This window comes from Muscardinus avellanarius, assembly GCF_963383645.1.
Source record: "Muscardinus avellanarius genome assembly, chromosome: 1".
Classification (NCBI taxonomy): Eukaryota; Metazoa; Chordata; class Mammalia; order Rodentia; family Gliridae; genus Muscardinus; species Muscardinus avellanarius.
The window spans coordinates 234678604-234697141 of NC_137786.1; the positions used below are offsets into that span (position 1 = coordinate 234678604).

General features: G+C 54.9%; 1 protein-coding gene across 2 annotated transcripts in view; it reads left to right on the forward strand.

Annotated features, from left to right (window-relative positions):
- Positions 1-18538, forward strand: part of LRP5 (LDL receptor related protein 5) — a gene marked incomplete at both ends in the record, with an annotated part of 101777 nt that overhangs the window by 32572 nt on the left and 50667 nt on the right. For both annotated transcript variants that reach the window (XM_080717297.1, XM_080717298.1), the window contains 3 exons: positions 4037-4234; positions 6343-6539; positions 7573-7704. In XM_080717297.1, the coding sequence (XP_080573423.1) occupies positions 4037-4234; positions 6343-6539; positions 7573-7704 (527 nt within the window). The remainder of the gene's footprint in view (positions 1-4036; positions 4235-6342; positions 6540-7572; positions 7705-18538) is intronic.

The following is an 18538-nucleotide window of genomic DNA, read 5'->3' on the forward strand; positions in this document are numbered from 1 at the left end:
CCAGAGGGGCGGGCAGAACAAGGTGTCTGCCTCCCGTGCGTCCTGTGACTTCCACAGCCGCCCGGCTGGATGGGCGCCTGGTGTCCTCCAGGCCGGCACGGCCGCGCCCAGCCTCCGCACACACCCGCGGTGGGCAGGGGGGGGACCTGCCACCCTGACACCAGTGTGGAGCAGCGTGCTGCACGGTCTGCTTATTGGGGTTTGGCTTGCTGGCGAGAGACCAAATAAAGCCTTTCGGGCACTGTGGTTTCTCGTGGATTAGTGGTATTTGCTTCTTGTTGGACCTTGGAACACAGTTTGGCAAAGGCCGTTCACCCACAGACCCACCCAGGAGTAGCTGCTGCTGTTTTTGTGCACCCACCCTTTTTTTTCTTTTTTGTTTGTTTGTGTTTGTGGTACTAGGTATTTTAAGCCAAGGGGCATTCTACCTCCGCGCTACACCCTCAGCCCTTTTATTTTGTTTTATTTTACTTTTTGTTTTTGAAACAGGATCTCAAAAGCTGGCTGTGGTGACACAAACCTGGAATCCCAGTACTTGGGAGGCTGAGACAGGAGGATTGCAGGTGTGAGGCCAGCCTCAACAACAACTTAGACCCTGTTTCAAAATAAAACATAAAATAGTCCTGGGGGTGTAGCTCAGAGGTAGAATGCCCCTGCTACCACCAAAAACAAAAACAAAGGAAGAAAAGAAACAGGAACTCACTATGTTGCTAAGGCTCTCCTCAGCCTTCCAAGTACTGGAATTACTGGTGCGCCACCACCACGCGTGGCTTGCGGTTTATTTTTTTGGGGGGGCCGTCTGGGGACGGAACCCAGGGGCATTTGACCTTTTGAGCTACACCCTCTGCCCTATTTTTTTTTTTTATTCTTTATTTTGAAACAGGGTCTCACTGAGTTGCGGAGGGCCTCACTAAGTAGCTGAGGCTGTCCGCAAACCGTGATCCTCCAGTCTCAGCCTCCCGAATGCTGGGATTACAAGCATGCGCCACCACGCCTGGCTATGACTTGTGTTTTATTCTTTTTATTTTTTATTTTTACTTTTGGTACTGGAGATGGAACCCAGGGGCATTCTACCTCCAAGCTACATCCCCAGCTCTATTATTTATTCTTTATCTTGAAACAGGTTCTCACTGAGTTGCAGAGGGCCTCACTAAGTATCTGAGTCTGAGGCTGACGGAAAACCTACGATCCTCCTGTCTCAGCCTCCCATATACTCCCATATACTGGGATTACAAACGTGCGCCACCATGCCCAGCTTTCTATTTATTTATTCTTTTTTTTTTTTTTTTTCAGTACTGGGAATGGAACCCAGGGGCATTCAACCTCTGAGCAACACCCCAGCCCTATTTTTCATTCTTTATTTTGCAACAGGGTCTCACTGAGTTGCAAAGGGCCTCACTAAGGATCTGAGGCTTCAGATGTGTGCAGTCTTCCTGTCTCAGCCTCCCAAATACTGGGATTACAAACATGCACCACCATGCCCGGCTTTGTTCTTTTTAAATAGACTTTAAGCCGGGCGTGGTGGCACACATTTATAATTCCCTGCGCTTGGGAGGCTGAGACAGGAGGATGGCACAGGTTCGAAGCCAGCCTCAGCTACTTAGTGAGGCTCTCGGCAACTTAGTGAGACCCTGTTTCCAAATAAAGTATAAAATAGGTCTGGGTATATTCTGGAGGTAGAAAAGCCCCTGGGTTCCACCCCCAGTACAATAAATAAATAAATAAATGAGTTTATTTTTTAGGGTACTTTTGGGTTCATAGGAGGACTACGGCCTCCCCTCTTATCGGCACCCCCGGCAGAGCCGTTATTGGTTACAGGCGATGAGTTTGCGGCAGCGTTGGCCTTCGGGTTGGTGCCGGGGGTGCACATCCTGAGGTTTTGGACAAAGGCGTAACGATGGTACCCATCTTTCCAGAATCGTACAGGACTGCGTCACTGCCTCGAGCCGGCTGTGCCCGGCCGACGCGGCCCTCCCCGCCAGCCCCTGGTGCCCGCCGATCTTCGAGCTGCGGCTGTATTTTGCCCTCCGCAGGGTATCGCGGGCTGAAACCACACTCTAAGTGGCCTTTTCAGCCTGGCTCGCTCCTCCTAGTGATCAGCACTGTGGGTTCCTCCAGCTCGTTCTGTTTTAGCCCTAAATAGATTCCCCCTAACCCGGGGCGCACGTTGTCATCCCAGCACTCGGGGGCTGAGACCTGAGGATCGCGGTTCGAGGCCAGCCTCAGCTACTTAGTGGGCCCTCCGCAACTCAGTGAGACCCTGTTTCAAAATAAAGAACAAAAATTAGGGCAGGGGCTGTAGCTCAGAGGTCAATGCCCCTGGGTTGTGCCCCAGACCTGCCCCCCCCAAAAAAAAATATATATTCCATCCTGAATGTTTGGGATAGTCTTTTAGATTTTCGTTTATGCCATATTCCTAGAGGCAAAGAAATCAGAGGTCACCCACAAGTGGCATATGAGCTATTGAAGTGACCCATGGAGCAGGGCACTGTACCACCGTCAAAGAAACAGGGAGTATTTGTTGGCCAAGGGGAAGGCCCGGAGCACGCACTGAGAGCCGGGGGCGCCTGCAGTCGTGGGCCGCACGATGGCGTTCGGTCAGTGAGGTCCTACGTGGACATAGATATTGCCTGGTGATATCGTGGCTGTCTTAGTCTGTGGAAGTTCATGTGATGATGTTTGTATGATAAAATTACCTAATGGTCCATTTTTCATCATTCTTTTTTTTTTTTTATTTTTTTGGTGGTACTGGGAATGGAACCCATGGGCCTTCTACCTCTGGGCTACACTCCCAGACCTATTTTATATTTTATTTGGAAACAGGGTCCCTTTTTTTTTTTTTGGTGGTACTGGGGTTCCTGGAAGCCCTTCTACCTCCAGTATACACTCCCACAGGCTACACTCCCAGACCTATTTTTTAACATTTTAATGTGGAAATAGGGTCTCTTAAGTCAGCAAGGCTGGCTTCGAACCAGTGTGATCCTCCCGTCTCCGCCTCCCAAGCGCGGGGATTACAAGCGTGCACCACCACGCCCGGCCATTCTTTTTTTTTTCTTTCCCATTTTCTCTTTTGGTATTAAGATTGAACCCAGGGGCATTCTGTCTCTCAGCTACACCCCTACTCCTTTTCCTTTTTTACTTTGAAATAAACTCTCGCTAAATTGCTGAGGGTCTATGTTGCTGAGGCTGGCCTTGAACTTGCGATTCTCCTATCTCAGCTTCCCAAGTACTGGGACTACAGGCATGTACCATTATGCCCAGCTTCATCATTATTTTTATTTAAAAAAAATTTTTTTTTTTTTACGTTATTGGGGATTGAAACCAGGGGCATTCTACCTCCGAGCTCCTCCGACGTACACCCTAGCCCTATTTTTTATTTTTTTTTAATTTTGAAACAGGTTCTCACTGAGTTGTGGAAGGCTTCACTAAGTAGCTGAGGCTGGCCGCGAACCTGTAATCCTCTTGTCTCAGCCTTCCAAGTACTGGGATTATAAACGTGAACCACCATGCCTGGCATCTTTTTTTTTTTTTTAATGTGTGTGTAACTGGAGATTCAATCCAGGTGCGTTCTACCTCCGAGCTACAAGCCTAGTCCTATTTTTCATTTTTATTTTCAAAGAGGGTCTTGCTAGTTTGATGAGTCTTACTACTTGCTAAGGTTGTCCTTGAACTTGCGCTCCTCCTGTCTCCGCCTCCCAAGCGCGGGGATTACAAGCGTGCACCAGCACGCCTGGCTAGCCTCCTAACTTTATTTTGAAACGGCCTCACCGAGTTGCAGAGGGCCTCACTAAGTAGCTGAGGCTGTCCATCAACCCGGATCCTCCTGTCTCAGCCTCCCGAATGCCTGGATTACAAGTGTGCGCCCCACGCCCGGCTCCATCCTCCGTGTTCTTAACTGGTTCCCATCTAGGGCGCACGCCCCCTCTTTGGTTCCCCCACCTTGAAGCACTGGTGCCCGTGACTCTGACGTCTGAGCCCTGAGAGCACACATCAGAAGTGGAAGCCATCCTCCCCTCTCTCTCGCCCTTCTCATTAGATACATGTACTGGACGGACTGGGGGGAGACGCCCCGGATTGAGCGAGCGGGGATGGACGGCAGCAGCCGGAGAATCATTGTGGACTCGGACATTTACTGGCCCAATGGGCTGACCATCGACCTGGAGGAGCAGAAGCTGTACTGGGCCGACGCCAAGCTCAGCTTCATCCGCCGCTCCAACCTGGACGGCTCGTCCAGGTACGTGCCTGCTGGCTCCGGGCGCCGTCTCCGGGGCACTGCGCTGCCCGAGGGCCTCGAAGGCAACCTCCTTAACGCCCGCATCAGGCTCTTATCTGAAACCCCCAGGCTGAGGAATTTGGGACTTTTCAGGACTCACATTGGACGTCACACCTGGGGCGGCCTCTGCCGTCCAGCGGTGACCGCTCCTGTAGCAAAGTGTAGCGCGGCCATTCCGAGCTGGACGGAAGTGCGCACGTCCACACGCTGGGCTTGTTGCCAGATAATCTTTGAATTACCACAGTAACTTTGAATTTGCAGAATGCTTTGGACTTTAGCCCTGCAGATAAGGGTCTGGCCTGCGGACGGGGTTGTGAAGGCCCTGCCTCGGTCTGCTCCGGCCCTGCCTGGGCATCTGATCATACATTATTGTCCAGGTCAAACTGCGGTCCTCTCACCAGGACCCAAAGCTTCATTAAACCTGACTTCTCCCTGGCTCAGCCTTCCAAGCACGTAGAAAAGAGAAGCCTTTTGGTGGTGAAGCCAAGTTTCTTTTACTCTGAAACTGTAAATCGTGGCTTCTTAGGAATGAACCCTTGTGTCTGGCCACATTTGTGCTGAGTTCAAGCCTTGGGACAGTTCCTTGTCCCGGGTGTGGCCACCCTTGCCCTTTTTATGGAACTGGGGATCGAACCCAGGAGCATTCTACCTCCACCTGGGCTCCACCCCACCTATTTATTTATTTATTTATTTACGTACTTACTTACTTACAACACTGAGGATGGAACCCAGGGCTCTGAGCTACACCCCAGCCCTATTTTTTAGTCTTGTTTGTTTGTTTATTTATTTATTTTTGGTGGTACTAGGGTTCCTGGAAACCCTTCTACCTCCGGGCTACACTCCCACACACCTATTTTTTATGTCTTTTTTATTTGGAAACAAGGTCTCTTAAGCCAGCGCTGCTGGCTTCGAACCTGCGCGATCTTCCTGTCTCTACTTCCCAAGCGCGGGGATGACAAGCCTGAGATACCAAGCCCGGCTTTAATTTTTATTTATTTATCTTTTTCTTTTTCAGTACTGGGGATCGAACCCAGGGGCGTTCTACCTCCGAGCTACACCCCTAGCCCTATTTTCTTTTTTTTTTAATTAAAAAAATTTTTAAATTTTTATTTATTTATTTATTTATTTATTTATTTATTTATTTATTTGGTGGTACTGAAGTTTCTGGAAGCCCTTATACCTCCGGGCTACACTCCGAGACCTATTTTTACATTTTTTTAATTTGGAAACAGGGTCTCCTAAGCCAGCGCGCACGGCTGGCTTCGAACCTGCGCGATCCTCCTGTCTCTGCCTCCCAAGCGCGGGGATTACAAGCGTGCGCCACCACGCCCGGTTTTGTTTTTTTTTTTTAAATTTTGAAACAGGGTCTCACTGAGTTGCAGAGTGCCTCATTAGGTAGCTGAGGCTGTTCTCGAACAGCGATCCTCCTGTCTCAGCCTCCCAAGTACTAGGATTACAAGGGTGAGCCCGGGTCTTTTTTATTTTTGAAACAGGGTCTCAGTGAGTTGCAAAGGTCCTTGCTAAGTAGCTGAGGCTGTCTGCGAACCGTGATCCTCCGGTCTCAGCCTCCTGAATGCTGGGATTACTCCAAGCATGTGCCACCACACCCGGCTTATTTATTTTTATTTTTATTTTTTGCAGTAATGGGGATGGAACACAAGGGCATTCTGTCTCAAAGTACAACCCCAGCCCTATTTTTTATTCTTTATTTTGAAACAGGGTCTCACCAAGTTGCAAAGGGCCTCACTAAGTAGCCGAGACTGTCTGCGAACAGCAGTTCTGTCTCAGCCTCCCGAGCGCTGGGATTACAAGCGTGCGCCACCACGTTCAGATCCCTTCCTTGCCGTTTGCCTCCTCCCTTCTCCTGGGGACCCCCCCTCACTGTCCCAGGCTGGCTGGGTTTGGAAGTTGCCCGTGCACTCAGAGAAGGGATTCGGAGAGGTGCCACGGGGTGCGCTCAGGGCTCCTGTTGTCTGCTTGGACATGAATGGGTCCGCCGTGGCCATGGGGGCTCTCAGAGGGGGCACCCCTTCCCTGCTCTCCTGAGGCTGCACCCTACCTCCCTGCAGGCAGAAGGTGGTGGAGGGCAGCCTGACGCACCCCTTCGCCCTGACGCTCTCGGGGGACACGCTGTACTGGACCGACTGGCAGACCCGCTCCATCCACGCCTGTAACAAGCGGACCGGGGAGAGGCGGAAGGAGATACTGGGCGCCCTCTACTCGCCCATGGACATTCAAGTGCTCAGCCAGGAGCGCCAGCCTTTCTGTGAGTGGCGGCTGGAGCCCGCGTCGGGGTCGGGAGGCTCGTCTCCAAGGGGCGCTTGCTGGGCCGGAGGGGTGCGCAGAGCCGGGCAGGCCGGGGGCAGGCATAGCGCCTCTCTGCAGAGCTGGCCTGGGGCGGCTGCTGCGGGGCCCAGGGCGGCAGTGGGGCTCCCAGGGACACCGCCCTTTGCGTGTTCGTGAGCTCCAACTCACAGGTTCTCAGCCCGGGGTCCCCCGGGTGGTCGCAGAAGCGCCTTATGGGGACACAGGGACAGGGCTCTGGTTCCTGCAGACCCACAAGGACCAGGATGGAGATGTGGGGCCAGCTTCAGCAGCGTACCGGAAGAGGCCAGTCTTGCAGTGCAGCGAGGCTCTCAGCAACTTAGCGAGACCCTGTTTCCAAATAAAAAATAAGAAGGACTGGGGGGGGCCGGGCGTGGTGGCGCACGCTTGTAATCCCAGCATTTGGGAGGCAGAGACAAGAGGATCGCAGTTTGTGGTCAGCCTCAGCTGCTTAGCGAGAGCCTTTGCAACTCAGTGAGACCCTGTTCCTAAGTTAAAAAAAAATTAGGGCTGGGGGTGTAGCTTGGAGGTAGAATGTCCCTGGGTTCCATTCCCGGTATTTATTAATAATGATTAATATTAATATTAATAATAAACAAGCCAGGCATGCTTGTAAATCCCAGTACTTGGGAGGCTGAGACAGGAGGATTGCAATTTAGTGAAACCCTGTTTCAAAACAAATAATAAAAAGGGCTGGGAGCATAGTTAGAGGTAGAGAGCCCCTGGGTTCAATCCCCAGTACCTTAAAAAAAGAAAAATAAATCTCAGCCCAGCTGGCGAGGGTGGGGTCAGCGTGTGGTGGGAGAGGTGGCACTCGGATGCTGGGGCCAGGGTGTGGCGAGGCTCCCGGGGCTGGCATGCCGGCGCATGAGGAGGGGGGTGCAGTAAAGAGCGCGCGATGTCGGGGTCTCTGGAGGTGGGACGCCCTGCGCCCTGTTCTGGAGCTTTCCCGCCCTCTGCCCTGGTTTTCGCAGTCCACACGCAGTGCGAGGAGGACAACGGCGGCTGCTCCCACCTGTGCCTGCTGTCCCCGAGGGAGCCCTTCTACGCATGCGCCTGCCCCACGGGCGTGCGGCTGCAGGACGACGGCAGGACGTGCAAAGCAGGTGAGGCCGGCCACGGGTGTGCAAGGAAGCCGGGTGCTCGCGGAGGGGTGGGCTGCTCCCAGGTGTGCGTCCCCGTGGGCCTCCCAGTGAGCGGCCCGCCGTCCTGAGCTTCGAACCATAAATTATTTATTATTAAAAAACGCCAACAACACGGTAGCGTTAGCGGCCGCGCTGTGCGGCTGGAAGAGGCCATGACCGCGGAGGCATCTGGACTTGCTGCACCGGGAGCACCGCCTTTGATTTCATTCAGGCTTCCTGCTTTCTTCTGTGTTTTTCTTTTTTCTTTCTTTCTTTTTTTTTTTCTATTTTTTGTGGGTCTGGGGATGGAACCAAGGAGCATTCGACGTCCAAGGAGCATTCGACGTCCAAGCTACACCCCCTGCCCTATTTATTTTCCTTCCTTCCTTCCTTCCTTCCTTCCTTCCTTCCTTCCTTCCTTCCTTCCTTCGTGGTACTGGGGTTCCTGGAAACCCTTCTACTTCCGGGCTACACTCCCAGACCTATTTTATACTTTTTTTAAAATTTGGAAACAGGGTCTCTTAAGCCAGCGCGGCTGGTATCGAACCTGCGCGATCCTCCTGTCTCTGCCTCCCAAGTGTGGGGATGACAAGCGTGCGCCACCACTCCCAGCTGTATTCTTTATTTTGAAACCAGGTCTCACTAAGTTGCAGAGGGCCTCGATAAGTAGCTGAGGCTGTCGGTTTACTGCAGTTCTCGGGTCTCAGCCTCCTGAATGCTGGGATTACAAGCGTGCGCCACCACACCCAGCCAAGACTGTGATTTGAAACTAAAAAATAAAAAGAGTTGGGGGTATGGCTTGGAGATAGAATGCCCCTGGGCAGCACACACACACACCTGGAGATCGTAGCTGGTTGCCAAGGGTTACGTGAAGAAAGCCCTGCCCTGCTGTGTGCCATCCCTGAGGCCGTGGCTTCGAGGCCCCGGTGGGCAGAGGCCTCGTGCAGGGCACCCTGCCAGCCAGGATGTCAGAGGATGTCTGGCTGGAAGGGAGAGGTACCATGGGGCTCCCAGGACCTGGGAGCCTTCCGAGGTGTCCGGTTAGAGGATGGAATTCGGGCTGGGCAGAGGACGCCAGGGCTGCACCGGGATCTCCTGCCTGTTGCCCCTGTGCAGTGCAGCGTCACGGGAGGTGCACGATGAGGCCCTGTGGCGAGGGCTGTGGAGGTGGCCATGGGCCAGAGGAAAGGCGTGCAGGGGGTGGAAATGCAGGTAATGGAGGCAGCCGTGCTGCCGGGACTTCCCGACTTCAGGAGCTCCAGGAGGGAGCAGCAGATGCTTTGGCCATGCGCGCTTCGAACCTGCGCGATCCTCCTGTCTCTGCCTCCCAAGTGCGGGGATTACAAGCGTGCGCCACCACGCCCGGCCTTTATTCTTTATTTTGAAACAGGGTCTCTCTGAGTTGCAAAGGGCCTCACTAAGTATCTGAGGCTGGCCTTGAACCTGCGATCCTCCTGTCTCAGTCTCCCAAATGCTGGGATTACAAGCGTGCGCCACCACGCCCAGCTTGCTGAAGACTTTTTGGTGGAGCAGAAACTGTCAGACACACCCAGAATTCAGAGCACCTATTTTTTGTTTGTTACTGGGGATTGAACCCAGCGGCATCCTACCTCCGAGCTCTACCCCAGACCTATTTACTTTTTCCTCTGGAAACAGAGTCTCTCTAAGTTGCCGAGGCTGGCTGCAAACCTGCGGCCCTCCTGTCTAGCCTCCCAAGCATGGGGATCACAAGCGTGCGCCCCCACGCCCGGCTCAGAGGCCCTGATGTCCAACTGGGTAGCGGCTCCCACTTCTCCATCATCACAATAGGGTATTTTAGCCCCATCCTGGGCTGTGTGGTCTCTGAAAAGGACTTTGCCCTCTGTGCCCCCTCTTCTATAAAAGGGGGGCAGCGACAGTGCTCCCTCTGGGTGGTGGCTGGAGGAAGGCCTGACTGCGCAGCCTGTACAAGCTGCGCTGGGCTTGAGCTTTACCTGGTAGCCAGGCCGGCAGTCCGATTTGAAGCCAAGTCCCTGGCGCCAAGGTTTTGTGGAGCCGGCTGGGGAGGCAGGCAGACCCCGACCTGGCCCGGGAGGGGGCGTCTGTCCTGGGCTCTGAGTGTGTGCGGCTCCCTCTCCTGTGGACTGGAGGCCAGCAGTGTTCTGGGGTGGGGTTAGGGGCCAGGATGTGTCGCATATGCTAGGACCCATGATTTTCCTGGCCCATCCCAGGTTCACCGGCTGGGGTCTCTGTGGCAGGGACAGGAGGGGCCTGTGCCCTAGACAGCCCGCCAGGCCTTGAGGCCAGCGAGTGCCTCTGGTCGGCTCTGGGATTCCTGAGCTCTCTCTCTGGTGTCTGACCTTTTACGCTTCATGGAGTTGGAGATGAAGAAACTTTTGCGACGTCCGGAATCTTGCTTTTTCCCGATTTTTAGTCAATGAAAACCAGCCCCAGCTGGGTGTGGTGGTGCACGCCTGTAATCCCAGTGATTGGGAGACTGAGGTAGGAGGATCAGGGTGTCACTCAAAGGTAGAATGCCACTGGGTTCCATCCCCAGTAACATGCACACGCACGCACGCACGCACGCACACACACACACACACACACACACACACACACACAGCCAGCCTAGAGCCAGGCGTGGTGATGTATGCTTGTAATCCCAGCTGAGGGTGGCCACACCAGATCGCTGGTGAATGGGGGCGCGGGGCCCCTCCTCTGCCCTGTACCAGTGGAGCAGGGCTCGTCTTACGCATCACTTTCCGTCCTGTGATGTGGGGAGACTATAGCATGGGTGGGGGTCAAACGAGGGTCCTGGTGCCCAGAACTTCCCATGCCGCCTGCGGGGTCTGAGCACGCTCGACCATCCCTCCCCACGGGGACTCCCTCCAAAGTCCCTGTCTTTGGGGCTCAGGAGTGTCTTGGGACCCTGTGGGCGGGGTGGTGTTGGCCGTCCATCCATCCCAGTCTCTGCTCCCAGCCCCTCCAGAAGTGGCCCCCGTGAGACTGGGGGTGACATCCCCGCAAGCGGCCCTCTCCTGCCCAGCGCTGTCGGGCGGGCTCAGTGCCGCCAGCCCTGGATGGCTGTCCTGCGGGTCTCTGGAGTCAGGGCGACCGCCCTCCCCGGGAGCCTGGGGGAGCGTCCTGGGCTGGCCCGCCCGCCCTCGGCAGCTGGCTGTGCTTTCTCCATGTTTTTCTAATTATGTGGATTGGGCTAAAAACAGCAGTAGCGGGGCCTCCTATGGGAGTCGCCCGCAGTCCGGAGCCCCAGTGTCCGCTCCTTGTAGACCGGGACTGCGGCCTTCACTTCGGTCACCCATGCCGTCCTTGCCGTGGGAGGTGTGCCCGCGTGCAGGGCCACCAGTGACCAGCCCTGGGCCATGCCAGGCAGGGCTCTTCCCCTCCACGTCACCAAGACGTCGTTTTAACAGATGTTCCTCCATCCACCGGGGGCAAGAAGCACAGAGCCTTATGGCCGGGAGGAACCGGGCTCCCCGGTCGGCCCCACGGGCAGGCGGCGGGTACCGGGCACCCTGCGTCAGTTCCTGCTCAGCAGAGGTGGCTCTGGGCCTGCCTGGGGCCGGAATGACAGGCATGTGTGTTCCCACAGTCTGGAGCGCTGTCCCTTATCAGGAAGTAGGTCAGAGGCAGAGCCAGGAGGCCCCTTGGGGAGTCTGTGCCGGGCCCTGATTGCAGGGACTTTGCAGACAGAGGCAGCTGCTGTGCTCAGCCACAGACCGGGAATTTTTAATAGCAAGAAAATGGGATCGCACAGTCCAGGAAGTGGGGAGCCAGCCCCAGACAAGACGTTTTTCCCTTTCAACCAAGGTGTAACTTGTGGACGGCAAGACACACACATTTTAAGCGTACATTTTGGCCGGGCGTGGTGGTGCACGCTTGTAATCCCAGCATTTGGGAGGCTGAGACAGGAGGATCGCGGTTCGAGGACAGCCTCAGCTGCTACTTAGTGAGGTCCTCTGCAACTCAGTGAGACCCTGTTTCAAAATAAAGAATAAAATTAGCCCCCAGCTCGTTTTCAAAGAAAGACTAGAAAGTTCCATCCCCCTCCCAGGCTCCTTTCTTTGCTTACCTTTTTTTAAATTAAAAAAATTTTTTTTGGTGGTACTGGGGTGGAACCCAGAGGCTTTCTACCTCCAGGCTATACTCCCAGACCTATATTTTACTTGGAAATAGGGTCTCACTAAGTAGCTGAGGTTGGCTTCGAACCCGTGTGATCCTCCTGTCTCAGCCTCCCAAGCGCGGGTTTACAAGCGTGCGCCACCACGCCTGGCTTCCTTGCTTACCTTTGACCTCCATGAAACTGGGTGGTCCGCCCCTCTCCACCCACCGAGCACCCACCGCCTTCCCTTGCTGTTGCTGTGCCCACCGTCTGGTGCACCTACCTGGCCTGGGCACCTGTGCCCTCCCTCAGACACCAGCCCTTGCACCGTCTGCTCCGGGAGGGTGGCAGGCGCCCAGGCTCTGCCTCCACCACCGCCAAGCAGGGAAAGATTTTGCCTGCTCACCCCGTGCTCCCACGGGGCCGCCTGGGGCCCAGGAGAAGGCCGAGGTGTCGGACGCTTGTGGTGGACAGAGCTGAGGTTCTGTGGCATCACCGGAGCCAGCGGCGACCCTCCTGAGGCGTCCGAGGGTCCCTGTCTGTCCCTCTGTGCCGCCACAGGATGGGGTGGACCGGGGGCATCTGTGATGGCCTGGACTCATCCTTCACGTGTGGCTGGGAACCTGCCTCTCGAAGGGCCTTACAAACTGTAAAGTGCCTGCTGTGGGGTTAGGTTGGGCCACGGCGGGTGGCTGGTTGTCAGCACCTTTAACCTACAGCAGTGGCATTTTCCGGTGCTTCAGTCAAATCCAACCTTCGCGCTTCCGCCTGGCCTCCCTCCTGCAGAGTTTCCGGGGGCCTCCGATAGCGCGGCAGAGCTGGCGTCAAGCTGTAGCCGGTGGCTCCGCAGACAGGACAACATGTCATCCCTGGTACAAATCATCCCTGCTCCCGATTGGACGCCTGCTCTGTGCCTGGGTTCAGAAGGGCGCCTTCTGCTTCTTTGGATCTTGTGGTACTGGAGACTGCACCCCGGGGCCTTCTACTTCTGACCTCCACCCCAGCCCTTTTTTTATGTTTTGTTTTGAAACAGGGTTTCACTAGGTTGCTGAGACTTTTGCTATTGGTGAGGCTGGCCTTGAACCTGCCACCCTCCTGTCTCAGCCTCCCAAGCACTGGGATTATAGGTGTATACCAGCATGCCCGGCTTGGCTCTATGTTGGCTTTTTTTTTTTGGACTGGGGGGTGGAACCCAGGGGCATTCTACCTCTGAGCTGTACCCCAGCCCTATTTTTTTTTTTTATTCTTTATTTTGAAACTGGGTCTCACTGAGTTGCAAAGGGCCTCTCTAAGTAGCTGAGGCTGGCTGTGAACCGCGATCCTCCTGTCTCAGATTCCCAAATGCTGGGATGACGAGCGTACATCATCATGCCTGACTCAATGCTGGCTTTTTTTTTTTTTTTTCAGTACTGGGGATGGAACCCAGGGGCATTCTACCCTCTGAGCAACACTCCAGCCCTATTTTTTTAGTCTGTATTTTGAAACAGGGTCTCACTGAGTTGCAAAGGACCTCACTAAGTAGCTGAGGCTGACCGCAAACCGTGATCCTCCTGTCCCAGCCTCCCAAATGCTGGGATTATAAGCGTGCGCCACCACGCCTGGCTCTATGCTGGCTTTTTGACGATTGAAGCCACACACGGGCGGGACAGACGGCAGATTCCTCCCAGGCTATAGCCGGGGGCGTCTGCAGGCCACTCTTGGTGGGCGCAGCCTCCCCTGTGTACTTGCTGGGTCGCTCGGCGGCCGGCCGTGCGGGTAGACAGCGCCTGGGGCCTCGGCCCAGCGATGGGCCTGGCCACTTCCTCGGAGCCTGTGACCCTGTGGTCACTTGGCACGGAATCCCAGGCCAAGGTGCCGAGCTGCGGTCTCAGCATTTGTCCAACCACTTACCCCAGGGGGCAGTAGAGAAACTTAATCAATTGCTCAAAACAAAAGTAACCTGGCCAGCCGCCAGGTGGGAAGCCGCACCGCCAGGCTGTTTACAGCCTTAGAAGCTGCAGAGTGGACGGCGGCCGGCGCTGGGACGGGCTCTGCCCGCACGGCTCCAGGCTCGGTAGGTGGCGGCAATTGGCCATGTGTCCTCTGGGGGGAGCTGGGCTGGGGACCCTGGGGCCGGGAACTGAGCTGAAGAGGTGTCAGAGATGCAGAAGAGTCAGGCTCCACTTTCTTCCAGAATTCAGCTCTTCCTCACCAACAAGAATAGAAGGCGGGAGCTGAGACAGGAGGATCACCGTTCCAAGCCAGCCTCAGCTACGACTCAGTGAGGCCCTTTGCAACTCAGTGAGACCCTGTTTCCAAATAAAGAATAAAAAATAGGGCTGGGGGTGTAGCTTGGAGGTAGAACTCCCCTGGGTTCCATCCCCAGTATTGTAAGAAAGAAAGAAAGAAAGAAAGAAAGAATGAATTAATTAATTAATTTAGCCGGGCGTGGTGGCGCACGTGAGGATCGAGGTTTGTGGACAGCCTCAGCTGCTTAGTGAGGCCCTCTGCAACTCAGTGAGACCCGGTTTCAAAATAAAGAATAAAAAATAGGGCAGGGGGTGTAGCTTGGAGGTCAAATGCCCCTGGGTTCCATCCCCAGACCTGCAAACAAACAAACAAACAAACAAACAAACAAACAAAAAAGGCAGGACAGAGCTGTCCTGGGGTGGTGCCGCTGGTGGCCACAGGAGCTTCCGGGTGGAGACCCAGGCCTCCGTGACCTGGTCACCACAGTTGGTTCAGTGTGGGAGATTACAGTGTCCACTCTGGCCCCTGGGATGGTCCAGGTCCTGCCACAGGGTACAGGAGGCTGAGGGGCCTGCCTCATCTCTCTTTTTTTTTTTTTTTTGGTGGTACTGGGGTTCCTGGAAACCCTTCTACCTCCGGGCTACACTCCCAGACCTATTTTTATATTTTTATTTGGAAACAGGGTCTCTTAAGCCAGCACGACTGGCTTCGAACCTGCGCGATCCTCCTGTCTCCGCCTCCCAAGTGCGGGGATTATTGCGGGTCTGGGGATGGAGCCCAGGGGCATTCTCGCTCCAAGCTACTCCCCCAGCCCTATTTTTATTCTTTATTTTGAAACAGGGTCTCACTGAGCTGCGGAGGGCTTCACCAAGTAGCAGCTGAGGCTGGCCGTGAACCGCGATCCTCCTGTCTCGGCCTCCCGAATGCTGGGATGACAGGTGCGCCTCCACGCCTGGTCTGCCTCCTCTCATGTGTTGGAAAGTGCTATTATCTTGCTTGTTGTGAAACAAACAAACAAACAAAAGCTTTTCCCATGTTGGAGTATGGAGATTAACCACTAAGCGGGCACCGGCCTGCGGGGTGCCTCTCTGCAGGACCCAGGCGCTGCTGGGCCAGGGCTCCGTCCTCCCGGCCTTCGGCCTTCGCACACGCTCAGACCCTGGAGCTGGACAGGCCACCGCCCCAAGCCACGCTCGGGGCAGGGGCCTCAGGCCGTCCATCCCCACGCTGCCTGGGAGGGAAGCGCGCCGGCCTAGGCTGGCCTCTCACCCAGACAGAGGGCCCCAAGAATGAGTCTGTCCCCGAGGGCCAGAGCCTTGTTATTTTCCTGTTAGAAAGGAAACTTTATGCTGATTGTAGAAGGGAAAACATCGTGCAAAAGAATGCAGGAAATGAAAACGGCCCAGAATTTTGCCACCCAGAGATGGCTGCTCTCGAGCTTCCTCGGGCTCCTTCCTTCCCTGAGTGAATCCAGCTACATTGTTTCATTTGAGGGCTTTGTGTTTACTGTTGACGAGAGTTTTCTGCCTCCTTAGGCTTCTCTGGAGCCCGCCGGAGTAGCAGTCCTAGAACTCAAGGATTTAAAATGCATAGCCAGAGCCAGGCGTGGCGCAAGCTTGTGATCCCAGCATTCGGAGGCTGAGACCGGAGGATCGTGGTTCGCGGACAGCCTCGGCTACTTAGTGAGGCCCTCCGCAACTCAGTGAGACCCGGGTTCAAAATAAAGAATAAGAAATAGGGTTGGGGTGTAGCTCAGAGGCAGAATGCCCCTGGGTTCCATCCCTAGTACTGCAAAACTAACTAACTAAATAAATAAATAATTTTTGTGTGTGTGGTACTGGGGATGGACCCCAGGGGCATTGTACCTCTGAGCTACACCCTCAGCCCTATTTTTTAGTCTTTTTATTTTTATGTATTTATTTATTTTTGTGTTACTGAGGGTAGAACCCAGGGGCTTTTTCTACCTCCGGGCTATACTCCCAGACCTATTTTATACTTTATTTGGAAACAGGGTCTCACTAAGTTGCTGAGAGCCTCACTCAGTAGCTGAGGCCGGCTTCGAACCTGTGCGATCCTCCTGTCTCTGCCTCCCAAGCTCTGGGATTATAAGTATTCACCGCCATGCCTGGCTATAAATAAATTTAATAAAATAAAATAGGACTGGGGTGTAGTTCATGGTTAGAATGCCCCTAGGTTCAGTTCCTAGTACCACAAATAAATATATAAAAATCTAAAAGGTATTTTTTTTCTTTTTAATTTTTTTCTCCACTAGAGATTGAACCCAAGGGCACTCTACCTCTGACCCATTCATTCCCTTGGCCCTATTTTATTTTATTTTTTCAAACAGGGTCACATAAGTTGCAGAGAGCCTTGTACCTGAGATCTCCTGCCTTAGAAGTCCTGGATTACAAGTGCACGCCACCACACCCGGCTCTGATTTTTCACCTTGAATCAGGGTCTCACTGCGTTGCTGAGGACCTAAGTAGCTGAGGCTGGTTGCAAACCTGCGGTCCTCCTCTCTCGGTCTCCCAAATACTGGGATGACAGGTCAGCCATTCCAGGCGGCGCTTTACTTGCTGTTAGACACACGGCACAGACTTTTTGTGCATGTGAACACTCAGGCACGGTGCTCACGTGCCTCTTTACACGTGGAACTTTTAAAGGTAGCGTTTCGTAGTCTGCTGAGCTGAGATGTCGCTGCACCAGGTCAGGCCTTTGCGCACAGTAGGTGTTGTCTGCGCCAGGCCGCTTTCTACCCGTGGCGGTGGTTACGGCCCGCTAAACTGAAAATATTTACTCTCAGACCCTTCGTAGAAAATCTCAGCCGCTGCCAGTTTAAGAACCAGGTGAGGACCTTCCAGGCATTCCCGGTGGCTGTTGGTGTGGTTGGAGTCCTACTATGTGCACAGCCTGCTGTTTCCCAGTGGCCAGGATGGGCTCAGAGCTGCCTGGTGTCCTGCGCACAGTGGGTCCTCACCAAAGAGTTGTGGCCCATGGGAAAACTGTTTTTTTTTTTTTTTGGTGGTGCTAGGGATTGAGCCCAGGGGCATTCTTCCTCTAACCTGTACCCCCAGCCCTTAAAAAAAAATTTTTTTTTTGGCTGGGCATTGTGGCGCACACTTGTAATCCAGCATTTGGGAGGCTGAAACCAGAGGATTGTGGTTCGCAGACAGCCTCAGCTACTTAGTGAGGCCTTCTGCAATTTAGTGAGACCCTGTTTCAAAATAAAGAATAAAAAATAGGGCAGGGGGTTTAGTTTGGAGGTCGAATGCCCCTGGGTTCCATCTCCAGACCTGCAAAAAAAAAAATTTTTTTTTTAAATTTTTTGAAAAGGGTTCACTAAAGTTGCTGCGTTTCTTGCTACATTGCTGAGGCTGACCTCAAACCTGTGATCCTTCTGTTTCAGCCTCCAAAGTCCTGGGATTACAGGCGTGTGCCACCATGCCCTGCACCTCCTGCTCCTTGAATCAGACCAGCAGCCCAGTAGGTCCAGCCCCGGGGCGCAGAGTGGCACTGGTGGCCGCTGGCCTCAGTGTGCTGCCCAGGCCGCTCCTCCCCAAGCCCCCTGTACCTGCCTGGCACTCTCCTCTGTCCTGTTGACGCCTCCCCCGGAGCCCCTGCTCCCTGCCTGTGGTTACAAGTTGGATTGTGGCCCTCAAAAAGCTATGCCCCAGTCCCGATTGGCACGCATGTGACCTAATTTGGAAACAGGGCCTTCACCGCTGTGATGGGTGGAGGGGAGAAGGGGGCGAAAGACAGACACAGGCCTAGGGCCGTGGGAAGCGGGGTCAGAGGTCGCAGTGATGTGGCCAGGATCCAGGGACGCCAAGTATTTCTGGCAGCAGCCGCTGGAAGGGGCAGGAAGGGTCCTCCCTGGAGCCTTGGTGGGGAGTTAGCCCCTCCACACCTTGGCCCTGACTCCTGACTCATGGCTGCAGGACTGCCAGAGAACCAAATTCTGTTACCCCCTCCCTCGCTGGGGCGCCGCGCTGCGGCAGCCTCGGGGTTCTGCTGCGTCTGCATGGCCGGGGTTTGGGCCACCGGCCAGGGTGCATGGCGGCGGCCGCGGTGGGGGCAGGGGGATGCGCAGAGCGCGCCCCGCAGGAGGCTCTGCCGGGCCTGGCTCGAGCTCCCCAGCTCCTGCCCCATCCTCCCTGCGCGGCCGGGAGGAAGGGGCTTGGTCAGGAGGGCGGCCCGGCTGGCGGGAGGCCTCCCGGCCTTGGCAAGGCTGTGGGGCTGTGGCGCAGGCTATTCCTTGGACCAACCCCAAAGAAAACCACTTGGCCAAACTGTTAGTTTCTAAGCAGTTTACTTCTCTGGTGTGTAAACAAACTCCTCCCAGGCCCCGCGGCCCGTCCCAGGGAGGGGGGCAGGCCCTCCTCAGTGCCCGTGCCCGGTGCCTCCCCACAGGGCCCTCCCAGGCGGCCACATGGTGCTCACCACCGAAGGACCTTCTCGGGGGATGCGGTGGGCGCCCCGGGCCGGGCG